Here is a 21,698-nt window from a genome sequence, read left to right as displayed (position 1 = left end):
TCAAAGCAAGTGTGTTTCCCTCTAACCGTCCGTGTACATTTTACAGTTAATTGACCATCACTCTCACTAATGTTTTCATTACTTGGTTCCATAGTCCTTCCTAGGCACATCCTTTCTGGCTTCCAGTGGCCAGCAGAGCTCTTGAGTTGGATGCATGACATTTCCTAAAAGATGTCTGGAGATCATCCTTTGGAATAAGTTTGCTCTCCTCTTTCTAATGGGGACCAGCAAGGAGGGGCTGGCTTTGTCATGTGCCTTTTCCAGCTCCCTGGGGCTGTGTCTGTCAGCCATTCCCGGGACGGAAGTAGGCACCAGCCACTTCTTTCCATTTGATCATGTCATTGGTCCTGAGAGCTAGGAGCAGCCAGGGTCCAGGAGGAAGGAAAAAGCAAATGCGGGAGCAGGGAAGCCCTCCGTTCCTGGGCCCACTGGTCCTCTCCTATGCCGTGCTCTCCACCCCATGGCGAGCCCTGCAACAGCATTTTGCAGAGGCTCTAAGTTTATTCCTCGTCACTGAAGCAAGACAGCAGCTTCGGGGGAGTCTTTTGTACATAGTTGACCTTTCTTTACAGAGGGGCAGAGTGGAGTGAAGAATCGCTCCCTCGGTCTCTAGGTGCTTTCTGAATGTTTGCAGAAAGCTTCAGCAGTCAGGCTGAAACGAGGAACATCACTGTGTTGCCGCCCAAATCTCACTGGAGCCGCAAAAGCCCCGGGTCGTGTCTCTCCATTAGGGCATAGGGACTCCTCTGAAACATTCAGAGTTGGGGTTTTGGTCTATTTTTATTACAGGAGATAGGCTTTCTTATTTCTAATCTCCTTGGCTTCAAGGTTACTTCTTAGTCAATGTTCTGATTTCTTAGATCTTTGTTTTGAATACAGCCCATCATGGCCTCTGAGTCTTGACCATTCAGTTTCAACACCTGCTGCTAACAGACTCTGTTTCTTGGTGTTTCCTAGAGAGAGAATCTGGTTGGCCTAGCCCCATGTGCTAAGCCGCATTTTTTTGGTGGCTGGTCAGCCTATGAATCTGTGGCTCCTGGGTCAGATATGCCTCCTGTCCAACCAGCTTGGATCAAAGGGCAGAGCATGGAGTATAACACATAGTCTCTGGTTAGGTCTAAACATAAGGCTGGCATCGTGATTCCTGGGACTAGCAATGAGGAAATAGGTGGACTTGGGAGTTTATGTCCCAGACTAACATCATCCCTGGACTCCTCAGGAGCACCGGATGGGACTTCTTTATGTTCTGAGAAGGGCAGGTAAGCAAACATTGGCTTATTCTGCCCCTGGACACCATCTGCCCCAAGAATACAGTGGTGGATGGGCTGGAACTGCTTCTCAGGGGCCTGTGGATGGCCAGGGGTGAGCTCTTTTTGGCTGATGAGCCCATGCCCCAGGTTGACACCACAGGGGGTCTGCCAGACCCACAACTGTCCTTTAACAACCCCCAGTGGGCACTGCTGTACAACTGATTTGTGAGTCCATCTCACCATCTGGAGTAGGCAAAATGAGGCGCAGGCAGGTTTTGGGGCGTGAAAGCCTTTGCCATTTTATTTTACCATAAAAAATTCTAATAGCATATGAACACTGTTCCTGGCAGAGGCCAAGGACGTACAAAGTTAATTAGGAAGCAGAGCATCACATTATAACAGGTACAGTCAAGCTCCTGTTCGGTACTTGCCTTTGCCCAGCATGTCTAACATGTTTGGTGAGAATTCCTGGCCTGGGTTTACCCCCCCAGAGCGAAAGCGCAGGCACAAGTACTTACATGTCCTCCAAATCACAGGCAGCAACAGCAAAACACAGCTCCAGGTGAGGCTGGCTTTTACGGGCAGTTCCAAACTTAGGATCATCTTTGTATTTTTATTTTACAGAATATAACTACTTTAAACATTTTATAGAACATGTGACCAATTAGTTCAGTAGATGGAAGGAGCTAAAACATTTCGCTGGATGAAACTGAATTATGAAGCTAATACTTTAGTAAGAACATCTTCAAATATACTTTTTTTTTTTTTTCTTTGCGGTACGCGGGCCTCTCACTGTTGCGGCCTCTCCCGTTGCGGAGCACAGGCTCCGGACGCGCAGTCTCAGCGGCCACGGCTCACGGGCCCAGCCGCTCCACGGCACGTGGGATCTTCCCGGACCGGGGCACGAACCCGCGTCCCCTGCATCGGCAGGAGGACTCTCAACCACTGCGCCACCAGGGAAGCCCCTCAAATATACTTTTGAAAGCATTTTCGGATACATTATGCCACGTGCTCCTTACAACCACCACGGGAGGTAGGAAATGCAAAAGTCCTTATACCCATTTCACGGATGAGGAACCAGAGACTGGTTTAACGTGAACTGTCAAGGCCTTGATTATTTCTGCTTTTCTCAAAACTTCCAGACCAAAGATATTCCTCTGATTCTATTCGGTCAAACCATCTCTCGACTCAGTTTGTGTGTGGGTTTGGAGGGAGCCAGTTTAGTCATAAGGTAGAGATGGGGGAAAATAAAGTGAAGCCACAGTTAATTTATGTAAAATACATTGATGGCCTCCCTGCATAATTCACAAAAGTCTGGCCAAAGTCAGAGAATGAAGATAATCAATTTCAAGATTTCATTATATAACGACTTTCATTAAAGTGTGGATCTGTCCTATGAAGACAAATTCTGCCCCATCACAAATTTCTCTGTTTTTGATACCTGCATAATCAAAGCAACTTAATATCCTCTACAAGAATTTTGTTTCTGGCACTAATTCTATTGATACTTCCTAAATATCCCTTCCCAGAAACACCCTACATTTTAGCACTTATCACAGGCTAGGATTCTGTCACAGTTCACCTTAAGAAATCAAGAGACTTTTCAATTCTTGGGACATTAACTTATTAAATATTTAGAAGGGAAGAGACACAATAATATCAATTTTACTAGAGACCAATTTCGTTTCAAAAGACTCTATTGAGAAGCTCATCAGTTTTCACATCATGCAAGTGTGTGGCCAGGAGCCCTATTAACATCACCTGAGCTAAGATCATTTGTTTCAATTTACAAGTATTTATCATCTGCTAAGCAAGACGTTGTGCTAACTGGGCCTCGGCCAGAAGTCACTTCCTAGACCCAGCAGCACTTCCAACAGGGCAGGTGATGGGGTGGGAGTGGGGGGCAGGTCTGCAAGCACATGCATGCTCACTTGACGTGGGAGTCGAGGATGCCCTCGCCTCTCCGTGGCAGTGTCCACAGGGACTGCCCACTGCTGGCTGCCATCCTGGGGTAGTGGCCAATTCCAGGCTTTTGAAGGACCTACCCACTCATGCTTCCTCCTCTGGGTACAAGCCCTCGGCAAAAGCCCTCACTGAAAGGGTCAGTCCAGGGGCGCCATGCTTATGTCACATGACCCCTGTCTCCTTGCTGACAGCTGTTTGTATAGGCACCTGACCCAAGGGTGGCTCATCGTAGATGGTTGAACTGGATCCGAGTCTCAAGAATTTGCCCTGGGGGCACAGAGATGGCAGCCAGAGAGGGGTGGGTAATGAAAGGGTAAAGTTGTGCAGAGTGGGTCCTGGGGTGGATTTTCAGCTACATACACGCTAATGAGAAAACAGAGAAGGACAGTAGGCCGAGCGAAGCAGGAGAACGGAGCAGGTATGCAGAGAAAAACAGGTGAAAGCCCGTGTGGAGAGAGAACAGGAGACAGCGAGCCGGGGGGAGGACGGCGGTCTCCATCCCTCCCCACCGGGAGCTGTTTTGTTTCCATGAAATGGCCCTGCATAGGCACACCTGGTCTTATTGCGCTTTGCTTTATTATTGCACTTTGCAGATATTTCATTTTTTTATAAATCGAAGGCTCGTGGCAACCTTGTGTCGAGCAAGTCTATTGGCACCATTTTTCCAACAGCATTTGTTCTCTTCATGTCTCTGTATCACATTTTGGTAATTCTTGCAATATTTCAATTTTTTCATTATTATTATATTTGTTATGTTGGTCTGGGATCACTGATCTTTGATGTTACTATTGTAATTGTTTTGGGCACCACGAACCACACCCATATAGAGGACAAACTCAGTCAATGTCGTGTGTGTTCTGACTGCTCCACTGACTGACTGTTCCCCCATTTCTTCTCTCCCTCTTCTTGGGCCTCCCTATTCCCTGAGATACAACAATATTGAAATTAGGACAATTAATAACCCTACGATGCCCTCTAAATGTTCAAGTGAAAGAAAGAGTCTAATGTCTCTCATTTTAAAGCAAAAGCCGGAAGTGATTAGGTTTAGTGAGAGGAAGGCATGTTGAAAGCTGAGACAGGCCAAAAGCTAGGCCTCTTGCACGAAACAGTTAGCCAAGCTGTGAGCGCAAAGAAAAAGTTCTTGAAGGAAATTAAAAGTGCTACTCCAGTGAAAACACCAATGATAAGAAAACAGGCTATTGCTGGTCTGGAAAAAGTTTTAGTAGTCTAAAGATCCAGCCAGCCACAACATTCCCTTAATCAAAGCCCCATCCAGAGCAAGGCCCCAGCTCTCTTCAATTTCATGAAGGCTGAGAGGTGAGGAAGCTGCAGAAGAAAAGCTTGAAGCCAGCAGAGTTTGGTTCATGAGCTTTGAGGAAAGAAGCCGTCTCCAAAACATAAAAGCACAAGGTGAAACAGTAAGTGCCGGTGCAGAAGCTGCAGCAAGTCACCCGGTAGATACAGCTGAGATGATTCATGAAGGTGACTGCACTAAACAGACTGTCAGTGTAGATGGATGTTGGAGGACAGAAGGAATGAAAAGTACCCACCAAACTGAGAAGGCATCTTGAGACTGAAAAATTAGTCAGGAAGCTCCATGTAATCAACGGATCAGTTTATTATAGGGTAATTTACTCACAGGGTGGGATCGGGTGGACAACAATCCAGAAGCATTCTGCACTGCCGAGGGGCCACTGGGACAATTTGATGGCTAACCTAGAATATTGGAGGTATGTGCTTGGAAACAGGACGTGCATTCCTAAGTCAAGATTTATGATGGGTAACTAGTCTCATGGGCACCGGGATTACATTAGGGAAGGTCTTCATCATTTGGGGGGACTAGAGGGCATAGAGGCTACCTGGTCCTAACGATTATTAAACAGTATCTATTAACTACAAAGCCTTTGATGACAGAGAGGTGATTCACTGCACCATACAGTCCTGGGTGAGGTCAGTAAAAGGACAGGAGAAACTAAGCGTCCAAGATGGCATCAGTTATGCTAACAGCCATACAACAAAACAGCCTTATATTAGAAGGGGATGTCATCCAGGACTTTCATAGCCAGAGAGGAGAAGCCAATGCCTGGCTTCAAAACTTCAAAGGACTGGCTGACTCTCTTGTTAGAGGCTAATGCAGCTGGTGACTTAAAGTTGAAGCCAATGCTCATTTACCATCCCAAGAACCCCAGGCCCTTAAGAATTATGCTAAATCTACACGCCTGTGCTCTATAAATGGAACAAGAAAGCCCAGATGACAGCACATCTGTTTGACAACATGGTTTAATGAATATTTTAAGCCCACTGTTGAGATTACGGCTCAGAAAAGATTCTTTTTTTAAATAGTACCGCTCATTGACAATGCACCTGGTCAACCAAGAGCTCTGATGGGGATGTACAATGAGATTCATGCTGTTTTCATGCTTGCTAACACATCCATTCTGCAGCCCATGGATCAAGGAGTACTTTTGACTTTATTATTTAAGAAATGCATTTTGTAAGGCTTCATAGACAGTGATTCCTCTGATGGATGTGGGCAAGGTCAATTGAAAACGTTCTGAAAAGGATTCACTATTCTAGATACCAGTAAGAACACTTGTGATTCGTGGGAAGAGGTCAAAATATCAACATAACAGGAGTTTAGAAGAAGTTGATTCCAATTCTCATGGATGACTTCAGGGGAGGAAGTAACTGCAGATGTGGTGGGAACAGCAAGAGAACTAGAAGTGGAGCCTGAAGATGTGACTGAATTGCTGCAATCTCATGATAAAACTGTAACGGATGAGGAGTTGCTTCTTACGGACGAGCAAAGAAAATGGTTTCTTGAGATGGAATCTACTCCTGGTGAAGATGCTGTGAAGGCTGTTGAAAGGACAACAAAGGATTTAGAATATGACTTAGATGATAAAGCAGCAGCAGCGTTTTGAGAGGATTGACTCAATTTTGAAAGAAGTTCTAATGTGGTCAAAATGCTATCAAACAGCATTGCAGCTATAGAGAAATCGTTCATGAAAGGAAGTCAATCAATGCAGCAAACTTCATCGTTGCCTTCTTTTAAGAAATTGCCACGACCGTGCCAACCTTCAGCAACCACCATCCTGATCAGTCAGCAGCCATTAACACTGAAGCAAGACCCTCCACCAGCAAAAAGATTACAACTCGCTGAAGGCTCAGGTGATGGTTAGCACTTTTTACCAATAAAGTGCTTTTAAATTAAGGTATGTATTTTTTTAGACATAATGCTATTTCACATTTAATAGACTACGGTATAGTGTAAATAAATATAACTTTTATATGCACTGGGAACCCCAAAATTAAGGTGACTCTCATTATTGTGATATTTGCTTTATTGTGGCAGTCTAGAACCAAACCCACAATACTTCTGAGGTCTGCCTGTATTTGCTCAGTCAGTCTCTACATTTGAGCAAGTGTGAATCGGTTTCTGGTCCTCACAAAGGTCCTTGACTAGAATATCTTCAAGATTGGACTAAATGGCTGCATTTAATTTCTAATACTTGGACCCAAGTCAGTCACTGCTAAATGATTATCTTTCCCTAAGCGTATTTGGCTGTATTTTGTTAGAAAAGTCCAAACTACTTTCTGATGTGTAATAGGAGTGGATTACATTTAAATTCTGTTCTCAAACTTTAAAATAATATCTGTTCTTTTTTTTTTTTTTTGCAGTACGCAGGCCTCTCACTGTTGTGGCCTCTCCCATTGCAGAGCACAGGCTCCGGATGCGCAGGCTCAGTGGCCATGGCTCACGGGCCCAGCCGCTCTGGGGCATGAGGGATCTTCCCGGACCAGGGCACGAACCCATGTCCCCTGCATCGGCAGGCGGACTCTCAACCACTGCGCCACCAGGTAAGCCCCCCTGTTATTTTTTTTCATTAAACAATGAGTGCCTGTGTGTTACGTAGAAAAAAGAAGCTTATTTGTTGGTAATCGGGATTTAAATCTTTTGATCTATTTTGTTAATTTCTGCCTGTTAGAGAAGCACTTATTTTAGTCAGGTATTTAAATCTTTCTCCTCCTCCATCCGGACTCTCATAAGTCTTCTTTTTTTATATCACAAATCTAACAATATCCTACCCATTCTTCCATCAAGAATGCTCAGAAATTACATGCCCTTCTGCTGAATTCTTTTTTTTTTTTTTTTTTTTTTTTTTGCGGTACGTGGGCCTCTCACTGCTGTGGTCTCTCCAGACGCACAGGCTCAGCAGCCATGGCTCACGGGCCCAGCCGCTCCGTGACATGTGGGATCCTCCCGGACCGGGGCACGAACCCGTGTCCCCTGCATCGGCAGGCGGACTCTCAACCACTGCGCCACCAGGGAAGCCCCTGCTGAATTCTTAAATTAGCACATGCCCAATGTAACTTCTTCTGGCACCGGAGAATTGATTCCTACGTGATCCACCCTGTCTTAGTCATTAGTCAGCTCAGGCTGCCATACCAGAGAACCATAGCCTGGGTGGCTCACAAACAACAGACATTTATTTCTCACAGTTCTGGAGGACGGAAGTCCGAGATCAGGGTGCCAGCATGGTCAGGTCCTGGTGAGAGCCCTCTTCTGGGTTGCAGACTATCGACTTCTCATTTTATCCTCATGTGGCAGAAAAGAGGGCAAGAGAGCTTTCTGGGGTCCCTTTTATAAGGGCATTAATCCCATTCACGAGGGCTCCCCTCACTAGCTAAGCACCTCCCAAGGCCCCACCTCCTAATACCATCACATTGGGGGTTAGGATTTCAGCAAAGAAATTGCGGAGGACACATTCAGTCCATAGCACACCCTGAAAGAGGCAAGTTCCTATTCCACAGGTACCAATGCATCTCAGGTGGTGGGTACCAGGGCACGCAATAGACTTTTACGTTCCTGTACCACGGGATCGCCCCCCCAATGCAAAGTGCAGAATCGGCTACCTCTCGGTGACAAGCTGCTGTGGCCTCCCCACCTGCCTGTTTGGACCCATGGCACTGAGAGAAGAACACACCCCTGAAGTCTTGAACAGCAGTAGAGAACACCATTTCCTCGATGGTGCTCTCTGGAAAAAGCCAAAATGCCTTTCTTTTCATGAATGCAGAAAACTCACGTTGAAACTAGTTCCGAAAAATGTTTATTATGCCACAAATGCATTGTCCTCATACACTTTATCTGAAGTTCTTTACATATTCAATTATCTTTTTTCTTCACAAGAACGTAGATAGTCCCTCATATGACCCTTGTCTACTTTTTGAACTTCCTAGCACAGTTCAAGAAACGTGTCGCAGGCAAGCGTGCAGGCAGCATGGTGAAATGGAAAGCAAGCCCGATCATGAGTCAGTGGGCTTGGGCTGGAGGCTTCGGGCAGGTCAGTCCACTTCTTCGGACTTTAGCTTCCTTCTCTGAGGTCACCAATGTCCTCTGTGGCTTCTTCAACTGTCTGGAGGGTCATGAGGAACACAGAGCCTCTGGGTTTGTGTGGAACTCTGTGTTCACTTCCACAGGGCACTTTTGACCACCTGCCTTTTCTCAGAGTCAGCTGTTCAGGTATCCATAACCTCCATGAGGTCAGGACACTCTTCAGAAAAGGGACCACATCTTAGTCACAGAATATCAAACAATGGCGGCCATCTTCGCATTGGTGGGACAACACAAACAGATTTGATTTCTTCTCAACTTAAGGTTTTCCTCCCATATACTGCTCTTAAACCTGCAGTATCTCGTTTAAAAGAGTGTCTGATTTAGCATGCTGTATTTTTAGCCATCTCCATCGACTGACTCAGTATTTCATGGGGTTCTACACAGCTCACCATGATTTTTCTGCATCCTCTTAGCCAGCTGGAGCCAGACCACCACACACCGTGGGCTCCTCTTCTGCGAGTCACTGGTACATCCAAACCACAGACACTGTCTTGAAAGCATGTGCCTACACTTAAATTACACTAAGGTCCTGGAACTTCATTTTAACATACAGTATTTCCAGGCATTTACCAAGTAGACAAAGTACCGGGTTGATGTCATTGCACTGATGAAATATTCATATCATTGATAAGGCAGGACAATGTAGCTGACTTCATCGGACTCATACCGTTTGCATGAAAAGGCTGAGTTTCTTTGGCTCTTTGTTCATTCAAGTGCACAGAATACCTATTTGGATAGACTTAGGCATTGTGTTAATCTGTCAGTAACATCTTGCACTGTCCAAAGTGTTTTGCAAACTGATTTAGGTTTTGGACTACAACAAGCGGCCATTGGTAGAAATATACCATATATACACATGGAAATTACAAAAATACATTTTATTTATAGCTGATTTTTTTTTAAGTAACAAAAAACTAACACTATGAAAGATCAACCGGCATACCAAAAGGACACTACCTAATATCATCAGGACAAGAGACTCGTTTGGGGATTCCATGACACAGCATCTCCAGAACATTCCAGAAAGGGCAATTTGCCATTGGGAAATAAAAACAGCTTCTTTGAAAAGTCTGTGCTTTGACAGTTTGACTCTCCCACTCTAATCAATTCCACTCCTACTCTTCTCTGAATGTTAAAATTTCCAGCTTCTTCTCTCAATAAAGACCAAAGAAACTCATGAGGAGAATGGAAAGATGGACTCAGAGGGGATGGATACAAGATGGATCATGGGTGAGAAGGCAGGACAGGACCTCACTCTCCAACAGACACCAAGTAAGTCCCCAACATTGAGCATAGCTCCCAAAGTTGGTGAGGGCACCACGGTGTCCCCTCCCCTGGGCTACCTGAAGTCAGTACCTGTTTTGCTTTTGCACTGACAGTCAGCAGCTGGTGCTGCAAGGTATTGTCCACCCAGAGCTCTGGAGGCTCACCTGCCACGCCAGGGAGGCTGATTTGCAACATCACGGTCATGAGGTCAGAAGCCTGCCATTTTGGCAAATGTCCTCCTATGTCTATTAACTAACTAACTATGGGAAGGAGTGCGGGAGGGGACTGGCTAACTCCATACACCTTTAAAAATGTTATTTACATTTCAATGTAAATCAACAGGTTTTCTGCATTCAGAAGCTTCTATGAACAGAGGCTGCAGCCTGGGGAGACTGGGTCCACTGTTCCTGCTTCTAACAGGCATCAATGACTATTTCCTTTTGTATCACTGGGCAGCACATGCTGGACATCATCGCTGAAGAGACAGAGGTTTCCTTGTAAAAGTCGATGTGTCTATCGTCCCCAAAAAGAGAGAAGCTTCGTTCTCAGGCCACCTTCGTTGCAGGGCAAAGAAAACCAGTTTTTCTTTTGTAGGACCTTTAAAGCTCTTAGCACCGATTCTCTTCCAGCCAGAGCCCAACTCGCAGAATACTCTATTTCCAAAATGACAACACCTTTTCAAAAACCTGTCAACACGAATCCACCATTCCCTCTCATCTTCTCTCTTTCTTGGCCTTTGTTGAATTAATTGCGGGGGGAAAAGAGTCAGGACTGTTCATAGGTGCAGTCATTGACTGACAGTACTGATTTTCATCCAATTTATTTGACTTTGAATATGAACCTTTAAAAGAAAAGGACTCAGCTCTCTTGGCTGGAGTCAGTGTCTCCCTTGGAGACGGGAGGTGATTGCAATGATTACAGCCATGGCTGAATGAGAGAGAGTACAGTCGGACTTCATCGCACGCCTGCATTGCCTTTAACACAGAAATATAGAGTTAACATGCAGAGGTCACCGAAGATAGAGCTGTGCTCTCCCCATTCTGGTGATTTATTAAAATATGGCATTGGACAGAAATCTGCAGATTTGCGAGCATCTCTCGTGACTAAGGCTCCGTAGGGAAATACACCCTCAGTTCAAACAGTTAATGTAACAGAGTATCAAACATATGGTCCCACATGGGGACTTGTTGACATACAATCAGTTGAATAAGCCAAGCATCCAGTTGTTCAAGAGTTTCCTGTTCCCCAGAAGCCCCACTGTTCACGTTTTTAGAAACTGAGGGTGAGAAAAACGCCCACATCGTCTGTGCCTCCAGACCCATCAAGCCAGGCTGGAGAAAACCAAAGACTGTTTCCTCAGAGTCTGGAAGTGGGCGAAGGCATTAGACCTGGAACTCAAACATGTCCGTCTGCTTCTTGGCCAGCTTGGCCACCTCTTCCCGGATGGCCTTCACCAGGGCCGCTGTGGAGATGTTGGTCAGGGGCGTGTCGGACGGGTCGTTCTCTGCCAGGCTCTGCTGTGAGGCTGCTGCGGAGGGCAGCGGGGCCTGCTCCAAGCTGGGGTGCAGCCCGGCTGGCTGGCTGTACTGGCGAGGAAGCCTGGAGGGCGAGTTCTGCTGATACCGGGACCGGGGGTAAGCCTCGATGTACCCCGGGAGGGGGACCTACAAAGCATGTTGGGAGAGAAGACAAGGACCTGGGGTCAGGAAGCGGCTCAAGTCATAGGACGCACTCGATACCAAAGCAGGAGGGGACTGAGGACAAGGAAAGAGATTTAGAGGAAAATGAAGGCAACGCACCATTGTGCAGATACAAAAGCTGGAGTCTGTTTGGAAAATAGGTGATTTGGACTCACTGGATCTGCTGGTTGGATGAATTAAATACGTGTTTTAAACAGTATGCAAACAGTGGGCACATACCTGAATCTACATCTGAATCTACCTGGCTACCTTTTTAATATAAGCACCATCTAGCCAAAAGAAGTGTTGTTCTTTATGGATGTCAAAGGACTCACGGGAGAGATCTTCAAGATGGAGGAGCTGAAAGACGCGGAGATCACCTTCCTCCCCACAAATACATCAGAAATACATCTACATGTGGAACAACTCCTACAGAACACCTACTGAACGCTGGCAGAAGACCTCAGACCTCCCAAAAGGCAAGAAACTCCCCATATACCTGGGTAGGGCAAAAGAAAAAAGGAAAAACAGAGACAAAAGAATAGGGATGGGACCTGCACCTCTGGGAGGAAGCTGTGAAGGAGGAAAAGTTTCCACACACTAGGAAGCCCCTTCGCGGGCAGAGACTGCGGGTGGGTGGGAGGGAAACTTCGGAGCCACAGAAGAGAGCGCAGCAACAGGGGTACAGAGGGCAAAGCGGAGAGATTCCCGCACAGAGGATCAGTGCTGACCAGCACTAACCAGCCTGAGAGGCTTGTCTGCTCACCCGCCAGGATGGGCAGGGGCTGGAAGCTGAGGCTTGGGCTTCAGAGGTCAGACCTCAGGGGGAGAGCTGGGGTTGGCTGCGTGAACACAGCCTAAAGGGGGCTAGTATGCCACAGATAGCCGGGAGGGAGTCAGGGAAAATGTCTGGACCTGCCGGAAAGGCAAGAGACCATTGTTTCGGGGTGCGCAAGGAGAGGGGATTCAGAGAACCACCTAAGCAAGCTCCAGAGACAGGTGCAAGTCGCAGCTATCAGCTCACACCCCAGAGACAAGCGTGAAATGCTAACACTGCCACCACTGCCACCAAGAATCCTGTGTGCAAGCACAGGTCACTACCCACACACACCCCCGTCCGCCCCAGGAGCCTGTGCAGCCCACCACTGCCAGGGTCCTGAGATCCAGGGACAACTTCCCCAGGAGAACACATGGCACACCTCAGGCTGTTGCAATGTCATGTTGGCTTCTGCCACTGCAGTCTCGCCCCGAATTACAATTATGACTACTGTACCCCTTCCACTCCCCAGCCTGAGTGAGCAAGAGAGATCTAATCAGCCCCTGCTTTAACCCCTCCTGTCTGGGCGGGAACAGACACCTGAGGGTTGTCTACGTTCAGGGGTGGGGCTAAAACAAAAGCTGAAACCCGGGAGCTATGTGAACAAAGAAGAGAAAGGGAAAGTTCTCCATGCAGCCTCAGGAGCAGCAGATTAAATCCCCATAAGCAACTTGATGAACCTTCCATCTGTGGAATACCTGAATAGACAATGAATGTTACCCAAATTGACGCGGTGGACTTTGGGAGCAACTGTAGACTTGGGGTTTGCTTTCTGCATCTGACTTGTTTCTGATTCTTATGTTTATCTTAGTTTAGTTTTTAGTGCTTGTTATCATTGGTGGATTTTTTATTGGTTTGGTTGCTCTCTTTTTTTAGTTTATTATTTTTTTAATTAAAATTTTTTTTCCTTTTTTTCTCTTTTTGTGAGTGTGTATATGATGTTTCTTTGTGTGATTTTGTCTGTTTAGGTTTGCTTTAACCATTGTCCTAGGGTTCTGACTGTTTGTTTCTATTTTGTTGTTTTTTGTTTCTTTCTGTGATTTTGTCTGTTTAGTTTTGCTTTTACCATTTGGTTTGGGGTTCTATCTGTTGTATTTTGGGGTTTTTTTTCCTTTTTTTCCTCTTCCTTTTCTCCGAGCCGTGAAGCTGGCAGGGTCTTGGTGCTCTGGCCAGGTGTCAGGCCTGAGGCTCTGAGGTGGGAGAGCCGAGTTCAGGACATTGGACCACCAGAGACCTCCCAGCCCCACATAATATCAATCAGCGAGAGCTCTCCCATAGATCTCCATCTCAACACTAAGACACAGCTCCACCCAATGGCCAGCAAGTTCCAGTGCTGGACAACTGATGCCAAAACAACTAGCAAGACAGGAACACAACCACACCCATTAACGAGAGGCTGCCTAAAGTCATACTAAGTTCACAGACACCCCAAAAAACACCACCAGACGCAGCCATGCCCACAAGAGGGACAAGATACAGCCCTACCCACCAGAACACTGGCACCAGTCCCTCCACCAGGAAGCCTACACAAGCCACTGAACCAACCTCACCCACTGGGGGCAGACACCAAAAACAATGGGAAGTACGAACCTACAGCCTGCGAAAAGGAGACCCCAAACACAGTAAGTTAAACAAAATGAGAAGACAGAGAAATATGTAGCGGATGAAGGAGCAAGGTAAAAACCCACCAGACCAAACAAATGAAGAAGAAATAGGCAGTCTACCTGAAAAACAATTCAGAGTAATGATAGTAAAGATGACCCAAAATCTTGGAAATAGAATAGAGAAAATACAAGAAACGTTTAACAAGGACCTAGAAGAACTAAAGAGCAAACAAACAATGATGAACAACACAATAAATGAAATTAAAAATTTTCTAGAAGGAGTCAGTAGCAGAATAACTGAGGCAGAAGAACGGATAAGTGACCTGGAAGATAAAATAGTGGAAATAACAGCTGCAGAGCAGAATAAAGAGAAAAGAATGAAAACAATTGAGGACAGTCTCAAAAACCTCAGGGACAACATTAAACACACCAAAATTTGAATTATAGGGGTTCCAGAAGAAGAGAAGAAAAAGAAAGGGTTTGAGAAAATATTTGAAGAGATTACAGTTGAAAACTTCCCTAACATGGGAAAGGAAATAGTCAATCAAGTCCAGGAAACACAGAGAGTCCCATACAGGATAAATCCAAGGAGAAACACGCCAAGACACATATTAATCAAACTATCAAAAATTAAATACAAAGAACAAATATTAAAAGCAGCAAGGGAAAAACAAAAAATAACATACAAGGGAATCCCCATAAGGTTAATAGCTGATCTTTCAGCAGAAACTCTGCAGGCCAGAAGGGAGTGGCAGGACATATTTAAAGTGATGAAAGGGAAAAACCTACAACCAAGACTACTCTACCCAGCAAGGATCTCATTCAGAATCAACAGAGAAATTAAAAGGTTTACAGACAAGCAAAAGCTAAGAGAATTCAGCACCACCAAACCAGCTTTACAACAGATGCTAAAAGAACTTCTCTAGGCAGGAAACACAACAGAAGGAAAAGACCTACAATAACAAACCCAAATTAATTCATAAAATGGTAATAGGAACATACATATCGACAACTACCTTAAATGTAAATGGATTAAATGCTCCAACCAAAAGACACAGACTGGCTGAGTGGATACAAAAACAAGACCTGTATATATGCTGTCTACAAGAGACCCACTTCAGACCTAGGGACACAAACAGACTGAAAGTGAGGGGATGGAAAAAGATATTCCACGCAAATGGAAATCAAAAGAAAGCTGGAGTAGCAATTCTCATGTAAAACAAAATAGACTTTAAAATAAAGACTATTACAAGAGACAAAGAAAGACACTACATAATGATCAAGGGATCAATCCAAGAAGAAGATATAACAGTTGTAAATATTTATTTATGCACGCAACATAGGAGCACCTCAATACATAAGGCAAATGCTAACAGCCATAAAAGGGGAAACTGACAGTAACAAAATAACAGTAGGGGACTTTAACACCCCACTTTCACCACTGGACAGATCATCCAAAAAGTAAATAAGGAAACACAAGCTTTAAATGACACATTAAACAGGGTGGACTTAATTGATATTTATAGGACATTCCACCCAAAAACAATGGAATAAACTTTATTCTCAAGTGCTTATGGAACATTCTCCAGGACAGATCAGATCCTGAGGTCACAAATCAAGCCTTGGTAAATTTAAGTAAATTGATATTGTATCAAGTATCTTTACCAACCACAACATTATGAGACTAGATATCAGTTACAGGAAAAAAACTGTAAAAAGTAAAAACACATGGAGGCTAAACAATATGCTACTAAATAAACAAGAGATCACTGAAGAAATCAAAGAGGAAATCAAAAAATACCTAGAAACAAATGACAATGAAAACACAATGATCCAAAACCTATGGGATGCAGCAAAAGCAGGTCTGAGAGCGAAATTTATAGAAATACAATCCTACCTCAAGAAACAAGAAAAATCTCAAATAAACAACCTAAACTTACACCTAAAGCAATTAGAGAAAGAAGAACAAAAATACCCCAAAGTTAGCAGAAGGAAAGAAGTCATAAAGATCAGATCAGAAAGAAATGAAAAAGAAATGAAGGAAACAATAGCAAAGATCAATAAAACTAAAAGCTGGTTCTTTGAGAATATAAACAAAATTGATAAACCATTAGCCAGACTGATCAAGAAAAAAGGGAGAAGGCTAAAATCAACAGAATTACAAATGAAAAATGAGAAGCAACAACTGACACTGCAGAAATACAAAGGATCATGAGAGATTCCTACAAGCAGCTATATGCCTATAAAATGGACAACCTGGAAGAAATGGACAAATTCTTAGAAAAGTACAACCTTCTGAGACTGAACCAGGAAGAAATAGAAAATATGAACAGACCAATCACAAGCACTGAAATTGAAACTGTGATTAAAAATCTTCCAACAAACAAAAGCCCAGAACCAGATGGCTTCATAGATGAATTCTATCACACATTTAGAGAAGAGCTAACACCTACCCTTCTCAAACTCTTCCAAAATATAGCAGAGGGCGGAACACTCCCAAACTCATTCTACAAGGCACCATCACCCTGATACCAAAACCAGATGAAGATGTCACAAAAAAAGAAAACTACAGGCCAATATCACTGATGAACATAGATGCAAAAACTCCTAAACAAAATACTAGCAAACAGAATCCAACAGCACATTGAAAGGACATACACCATGATCAAGTGGGGTTTATCCCAGGAGTGCAAGGATTCTTCAATATATGCAAATCAATCAATGTGATACACCATATTAACAAATTGAAGGAGAAAAACCATATGATCATCTCAATAGATGCAGAAAAAGCTTTCAACAAAATTCAACACCCATTTATGATAAAAACCCTCCAGGAAGTAGGCACAGAGGGAACTTACCTCAACATAACAAAGGCTGTATGTGACAAACCCGCAGCCAACATCATTCTCAATGGTGAAAAACTGAAAGCATTTCCTCTAAGATCAGGAACAAGACAAGGTTGTCCACTCTCACCACTACTATTCAACATAGTTTTGGAAGTTTTAGCCACAACAATCAGAGCAGAAAAAGAAATAAAAGGAATCCAAATCAGAAAAGAAGAAGCAAAACTATCACTGTTTGCAGATGACATGATATTATACATAGAGAATCCTAAAGACATTACCAGAAAACTACTAGAGCTAGTCAATGAATTTGGTAAAGTAGAAGGATACAAAATTAATGCTTAGAAATCTCTTGCATTCCTATACACTAATGATGAAAAATCTGAAAGAGAAATTAAGGAAATACTCCCATTTACCACTGCAACAAAAAGAATAAAATACCTAGGAAGAAACCTACCTAAGGAGACAAAAGACCTGTATGCAGAAAACTATAAGACACTGATGAAACAAATTAAAGATGCTACAAACAAATGGAGAGATACACCATGTTCTTGGATTGTAAGAATCAACCTTGTGAAAATGACTATACTACCCAAAGCAATCTACGGATTCAATGCAATCCCCATCAAACCACCAAGGTCATTTTTCACGGAACTAGAATAAAAAACTTCACAATTTGTATGGATACACAAAAGATCCTGAATAGCCAAAGCAATCTTGAGAGAGAAAATCGGAGCTGGAGGAATCAGGGTCCCTGACTTCAGACTATACTACAAAGCTACAGTAATCAACACAGTATGGTACTGGCACAAAAACAGAAATATAGCTCAATGGAACAGGATAGCCTGTTCAAAGACAGCCTCTTCAATAAGTGGTGCTGGGAAAACTGGACAGCTACATGTAAATGAATGAAATTAGAACACTCCCTAACACCATACACAAAAATAAACTCAAAATGGATTAAAGACCTAAATGTAAGGCCAGACAGTATAAAACTCTCAGAGGGAAAACATAGGCAGAACACTCCACGACATAAATCACAGCAAGATCCTTTTTGACCCACCTCCTAGAGAAATGGAAATAAACAAATGGGACATCATAAAACTTAAAAGCTTTTGCACAGCAAAGGAAACCATAAACAAGACAAAAAGACAAACTTCAGAATAGGAGAAAATATTTGCAAATGAAGCAACTGACAAAGGATTAATCTCCAAAATATACAAGCAGCTCATGCAGCTCAATATCAAAAAAACAAACAACCCAATCCAAAACTGGGCAGAAGACCTAAATAGACATTTTGCCAAAGAAGACATACAGATTGCCAACACACACATGAAAGGATGCTCAACATCGTTAATCATTAGAGAAATGCAAATCAAAACCACAATGAGGTATCACCTCACACTGGTCAGAATGCATCATCAAAAAAATCTACAAACAATAAATGCTGGAGAGGGTGTGGAGAAAAGGGAACCCTTTTGCACTGTTGGTGGGAATGTAAATTGATATAGCCACTATGAAGAACAGTATGGAGGTTCCTTACCAAACTAAAAATAGAACTACCATACGACCCAGCAATCCCACTACTGGGCATATAACCTGAGAAAACCATAATTCAATAAGAGACATGGTACCACAATGTTCACTGCAGCACTATTTACAATAGCTAGGACATGGAAGCAACCTAAGTGTCCACCATCAGATGAATGGATAAAGAAGATGTGGCACATATATACAATGGAATATTACTCAGCCATAAAAAGAAACAAAATTGAGTTATTTGTAGTGAGGTAGATGGACCTAGAGTCTGTCATACAGAGTGAAGTAAGTCAGAAAGGGAAAAACAAATACTCTGTGCTAATGCATATATATGGAATGTAAAAAAAACGGTACTGATGAACCTAGTGGTAGGGCAGGAATAAAGATGCAGACATAGAGAATGGACTTGAGGACCCAGGGAGGGGGAAGGGTAAGCTGGGACGAAGTAAGAGTGTAGCATTGACATATATACACTACCAAATGTAAAATAGATAGCTAGTGGGAAGCAGCTGCATAGCACAGGGAGATCAGCTCGGTGTTTTGTGACCACCTAGAGGAGTGAGATAGGGAGGGTGGGAGGGAGATGCTAGAGGGAGGGGATATGGGGATACGGGGATATATATATATATATCCGTATAGCTGATTCACTTTGTTATACAGCAGAAACTAACACAACATTGTTAAGCAATTATACTCCAATAAAGATGCTTAAAAAATTAAATAGACTTTAATTATATATTTTTATAAAAAACAGACTCTGGAATTTATCACTGATGATAATAGCTAACACTTAATGAGCCCTGTGCTAAGGGCTTTCCAATCGTGCTCTCATTTAATTTGAAAACAACAACCTAGGAGGTAGGTATTTCTACCCTTATTTTATAGAAGAGGAAACTGAAGCAAACAGTGCCTCAATCGAAGGTGCCACAGCTAACAAGCCACTGAGAGATGCAGCTCCAGGCTGGGAGTTAGTCACTGCACTATATTGTCTTGGATCTGGAATATGATCTTGGTTTCTTGAAAAAAATTTCTCTTTTCATTAAAAGTGGAAGATACACAGTTCTGTGCTTTAATATATGGACACTTACAGTAATAAGGACAGGGCAATGATCTGGAATTCAGGATCAACTTTCCCACAGAAACAGTGCCATAAAAGGGGATGCTGTTCCACGGTAATCCACAAAAGGCCTTTATATCCCATAATGTTAACTGCAACACCGCAAGATAAGTGCCCATGGATGACGTCGGTATGGGGTGCTACCGTGAATGGGACACATGTAAGGAGTCAGGCAGCTTTCTGGGAGAAGCAGCTTAGCTGAGTCTGGAAGATGAAGAGGCTGTTTTTCAGAAGACAAGGTGGGAGGGGCATTCCAGGCAGAGGGAAAAGCAATGCAGAGGCCTGGAGGTACACAGAGGAAGGTGCACCCAGGGAGGTTCAGTGATTTGGCCTGACCAGAGAGGGTATGTGGGGTATGAGGGGAGCTCAGGAAGACAGGCAGTCAGGGCCAGATCAAAAAGCTGCTGAACGCCAGGCTACGGAGTAAAGTTTTCTATGGCACACTTCTAAGGAATTGAGTGTGTTTCCATTCTTTACAGAGATGTCTGGGCGCTGGTGAGGATGGAGTGGGATGGGGTTGGGTGAGGATTCAGAATTTTGTATGGGCAAATGTGTAGTAGGAAAGCAGGCCTCTCCCAGTCCCTGCCAGAGGTTCTGACAACCCCTCCGGAGAAGGCCTGGCCTGGGAGCCACCAACGGGTGTCAGGCAGGGGAAATGTCTGTATTTTAGGAAGGACACTCTGGAGGTGGACCCACTGGAGGTAGAGAGGAGATAAGTTCTGAGGCTACCTCAATGGACCAGGTAAGAGTCGGGAAGGACCCAAGTGAGGGAAGAAGTGATGGGATGGATGTCCCAAAGTTTGGGGCTTTAATTCCCCTACAAGACCCGGTAAAGGAAGACAAAGTAGCAACTATATTTCACTTGCATCTCAGAGGAAAATCAGAGCCGGACTGTCCGAGCCCTTGGGCCACACAGCTGGGAATGCACAGGTGACTGGGGGCTAACAGAGAGTCAAGGCCAGGACACGGGACTTGCCTGTCAGGTCTCAGTTCAAACTCCCTTTCTTCCGGGAGACCTTCCCCAGTCCTATATTAGCTGAGGGCTCCCTGTAAGGTCCTTCCATGCACTTTGTCTAGCATAATAGTCATCACTCACAATACCATCGCCTGTCTCAGGCATCGACTGTGAAGGCAGAACTGTGTCTCACCTACTTATCACTGTGCACCAGTGCCCAGAACTGTGCACGGTACACAGTAGGGAGTGTCTCAGACCTGGGGTTCTGAGCGGCACAATTTGAAAATCACCGAAGGATGACCAGCTGGTGCTGTATGTTTGTGAAGGAAGCTGCCATGTCCCCCTTCCCTGCATTTCAAGTTCAGCTGGAGCTGAGGGTCAGTGTCCAACTCTTGAGACCTCCCAGTTCTGCAGCATTAAGCAACTTGGTGCTTGTGGCTGGGACAGGCCAGGGACACCTGAGGCCACTGGAGTGGCCTCAGGGAAATACTCAGAAGCAGGGAAGATGAGGAGATGATACACTCTTCCTCCCTTACAGTAGATGCAGGCGGGAGCCACCACACCTTGGGGGCCAAAATCCAGGGCTGGCAAACACCACTCCTTCCCAAGCCAGTGCCTGTGGCAGGCATCACCTATTGATCACAGCACACTTTCCTGATGAGCCTGGGAACCCCCTCTCAATCCCTCTCCATCCAGTACCAAGGATGAAACCTATTTGTCAAACCAGGTCCAGGTGATTTTATACAAGCTAGCTCCTTATATCTGGATACCTGGGATCAGGAGGGTCAGACATCCAAATGATGGTGGGGGCTTTTTCTTCTCACATGGATGTGGAGGATGAACATTTTCCCACTGGATTACCTTTCTCAAGCCCACATCTGGTCCCTCTGAGCCTCCTGTGCTGAATTTCAAATGCAATAAAGCACCTGACCTCCCAGCTTGGTTCCTGGCTTCCGTGCTCCACGCATGGGCGCGCAACCCTGCTTAACTGAAGGTGGTAATGGGGCTCCAGGAAAGACCCATTTAGGCTGCAGCAATCACTTTCCTCTTAAAAACAACTAATAGGAAACTAGCACTCCCTCACAATGGGGGGGTGGCATGGTGATCAAGTCATCATGTCCAAAAGATTAAGTTTTGATTTGCTGGGCTCCTTTTCCTTCATCTTTAAGGCAACGTGAACCCAAAGGTATCTGGATGTCACCAGAAGCCTGGCTAAGTATTATCTGTAAGTATCTTGAAGGCAAGGGACAATGTTTTGTAAATAC

General features: G+C 44.3%; 1 protein-coding gene across 1 annotated transcript in view; it reads right to left on the bottom strand.

The window, feature by feature from the left end:
* Window positions 1-11,261: 11,261 nt before the first annotated feature.
* The window catches only part of KIAA1549L (KIAA1549 like), a 135,963-nt gene continuing 125,526 nt past the window's right edge, over window positions 11,262-21,698 (bottom strand). The window contains 1 exon segment of the mRNA XM_032641184.1: window positions 11,262-11,543. Coding sequence (XP_032497075.1) covers window positions 11,262-11,543 — 282 coding nt within the window.

The sequence above is a fragment of the Phocoena sinus genome, chromosome 8 (genome assembly GCF_008692025.1).
Source record: "Phocoena sinus isolate mPhoSin1 chromosome 8, mPhoSin1.pri, whole genome shotgun sequence".
Lineage (NCBI taxonomy): Eukaryota > Metazoa > Chordata > Mammalia > Artiodactyla > Phocoenidae > Phocoena > Phocoena sinus.
The sequence above is the reverse complement of the archived record's forward strand: the minus strand, read 5'-3'. Positions and strand labels throughout refer to the sequence as shown.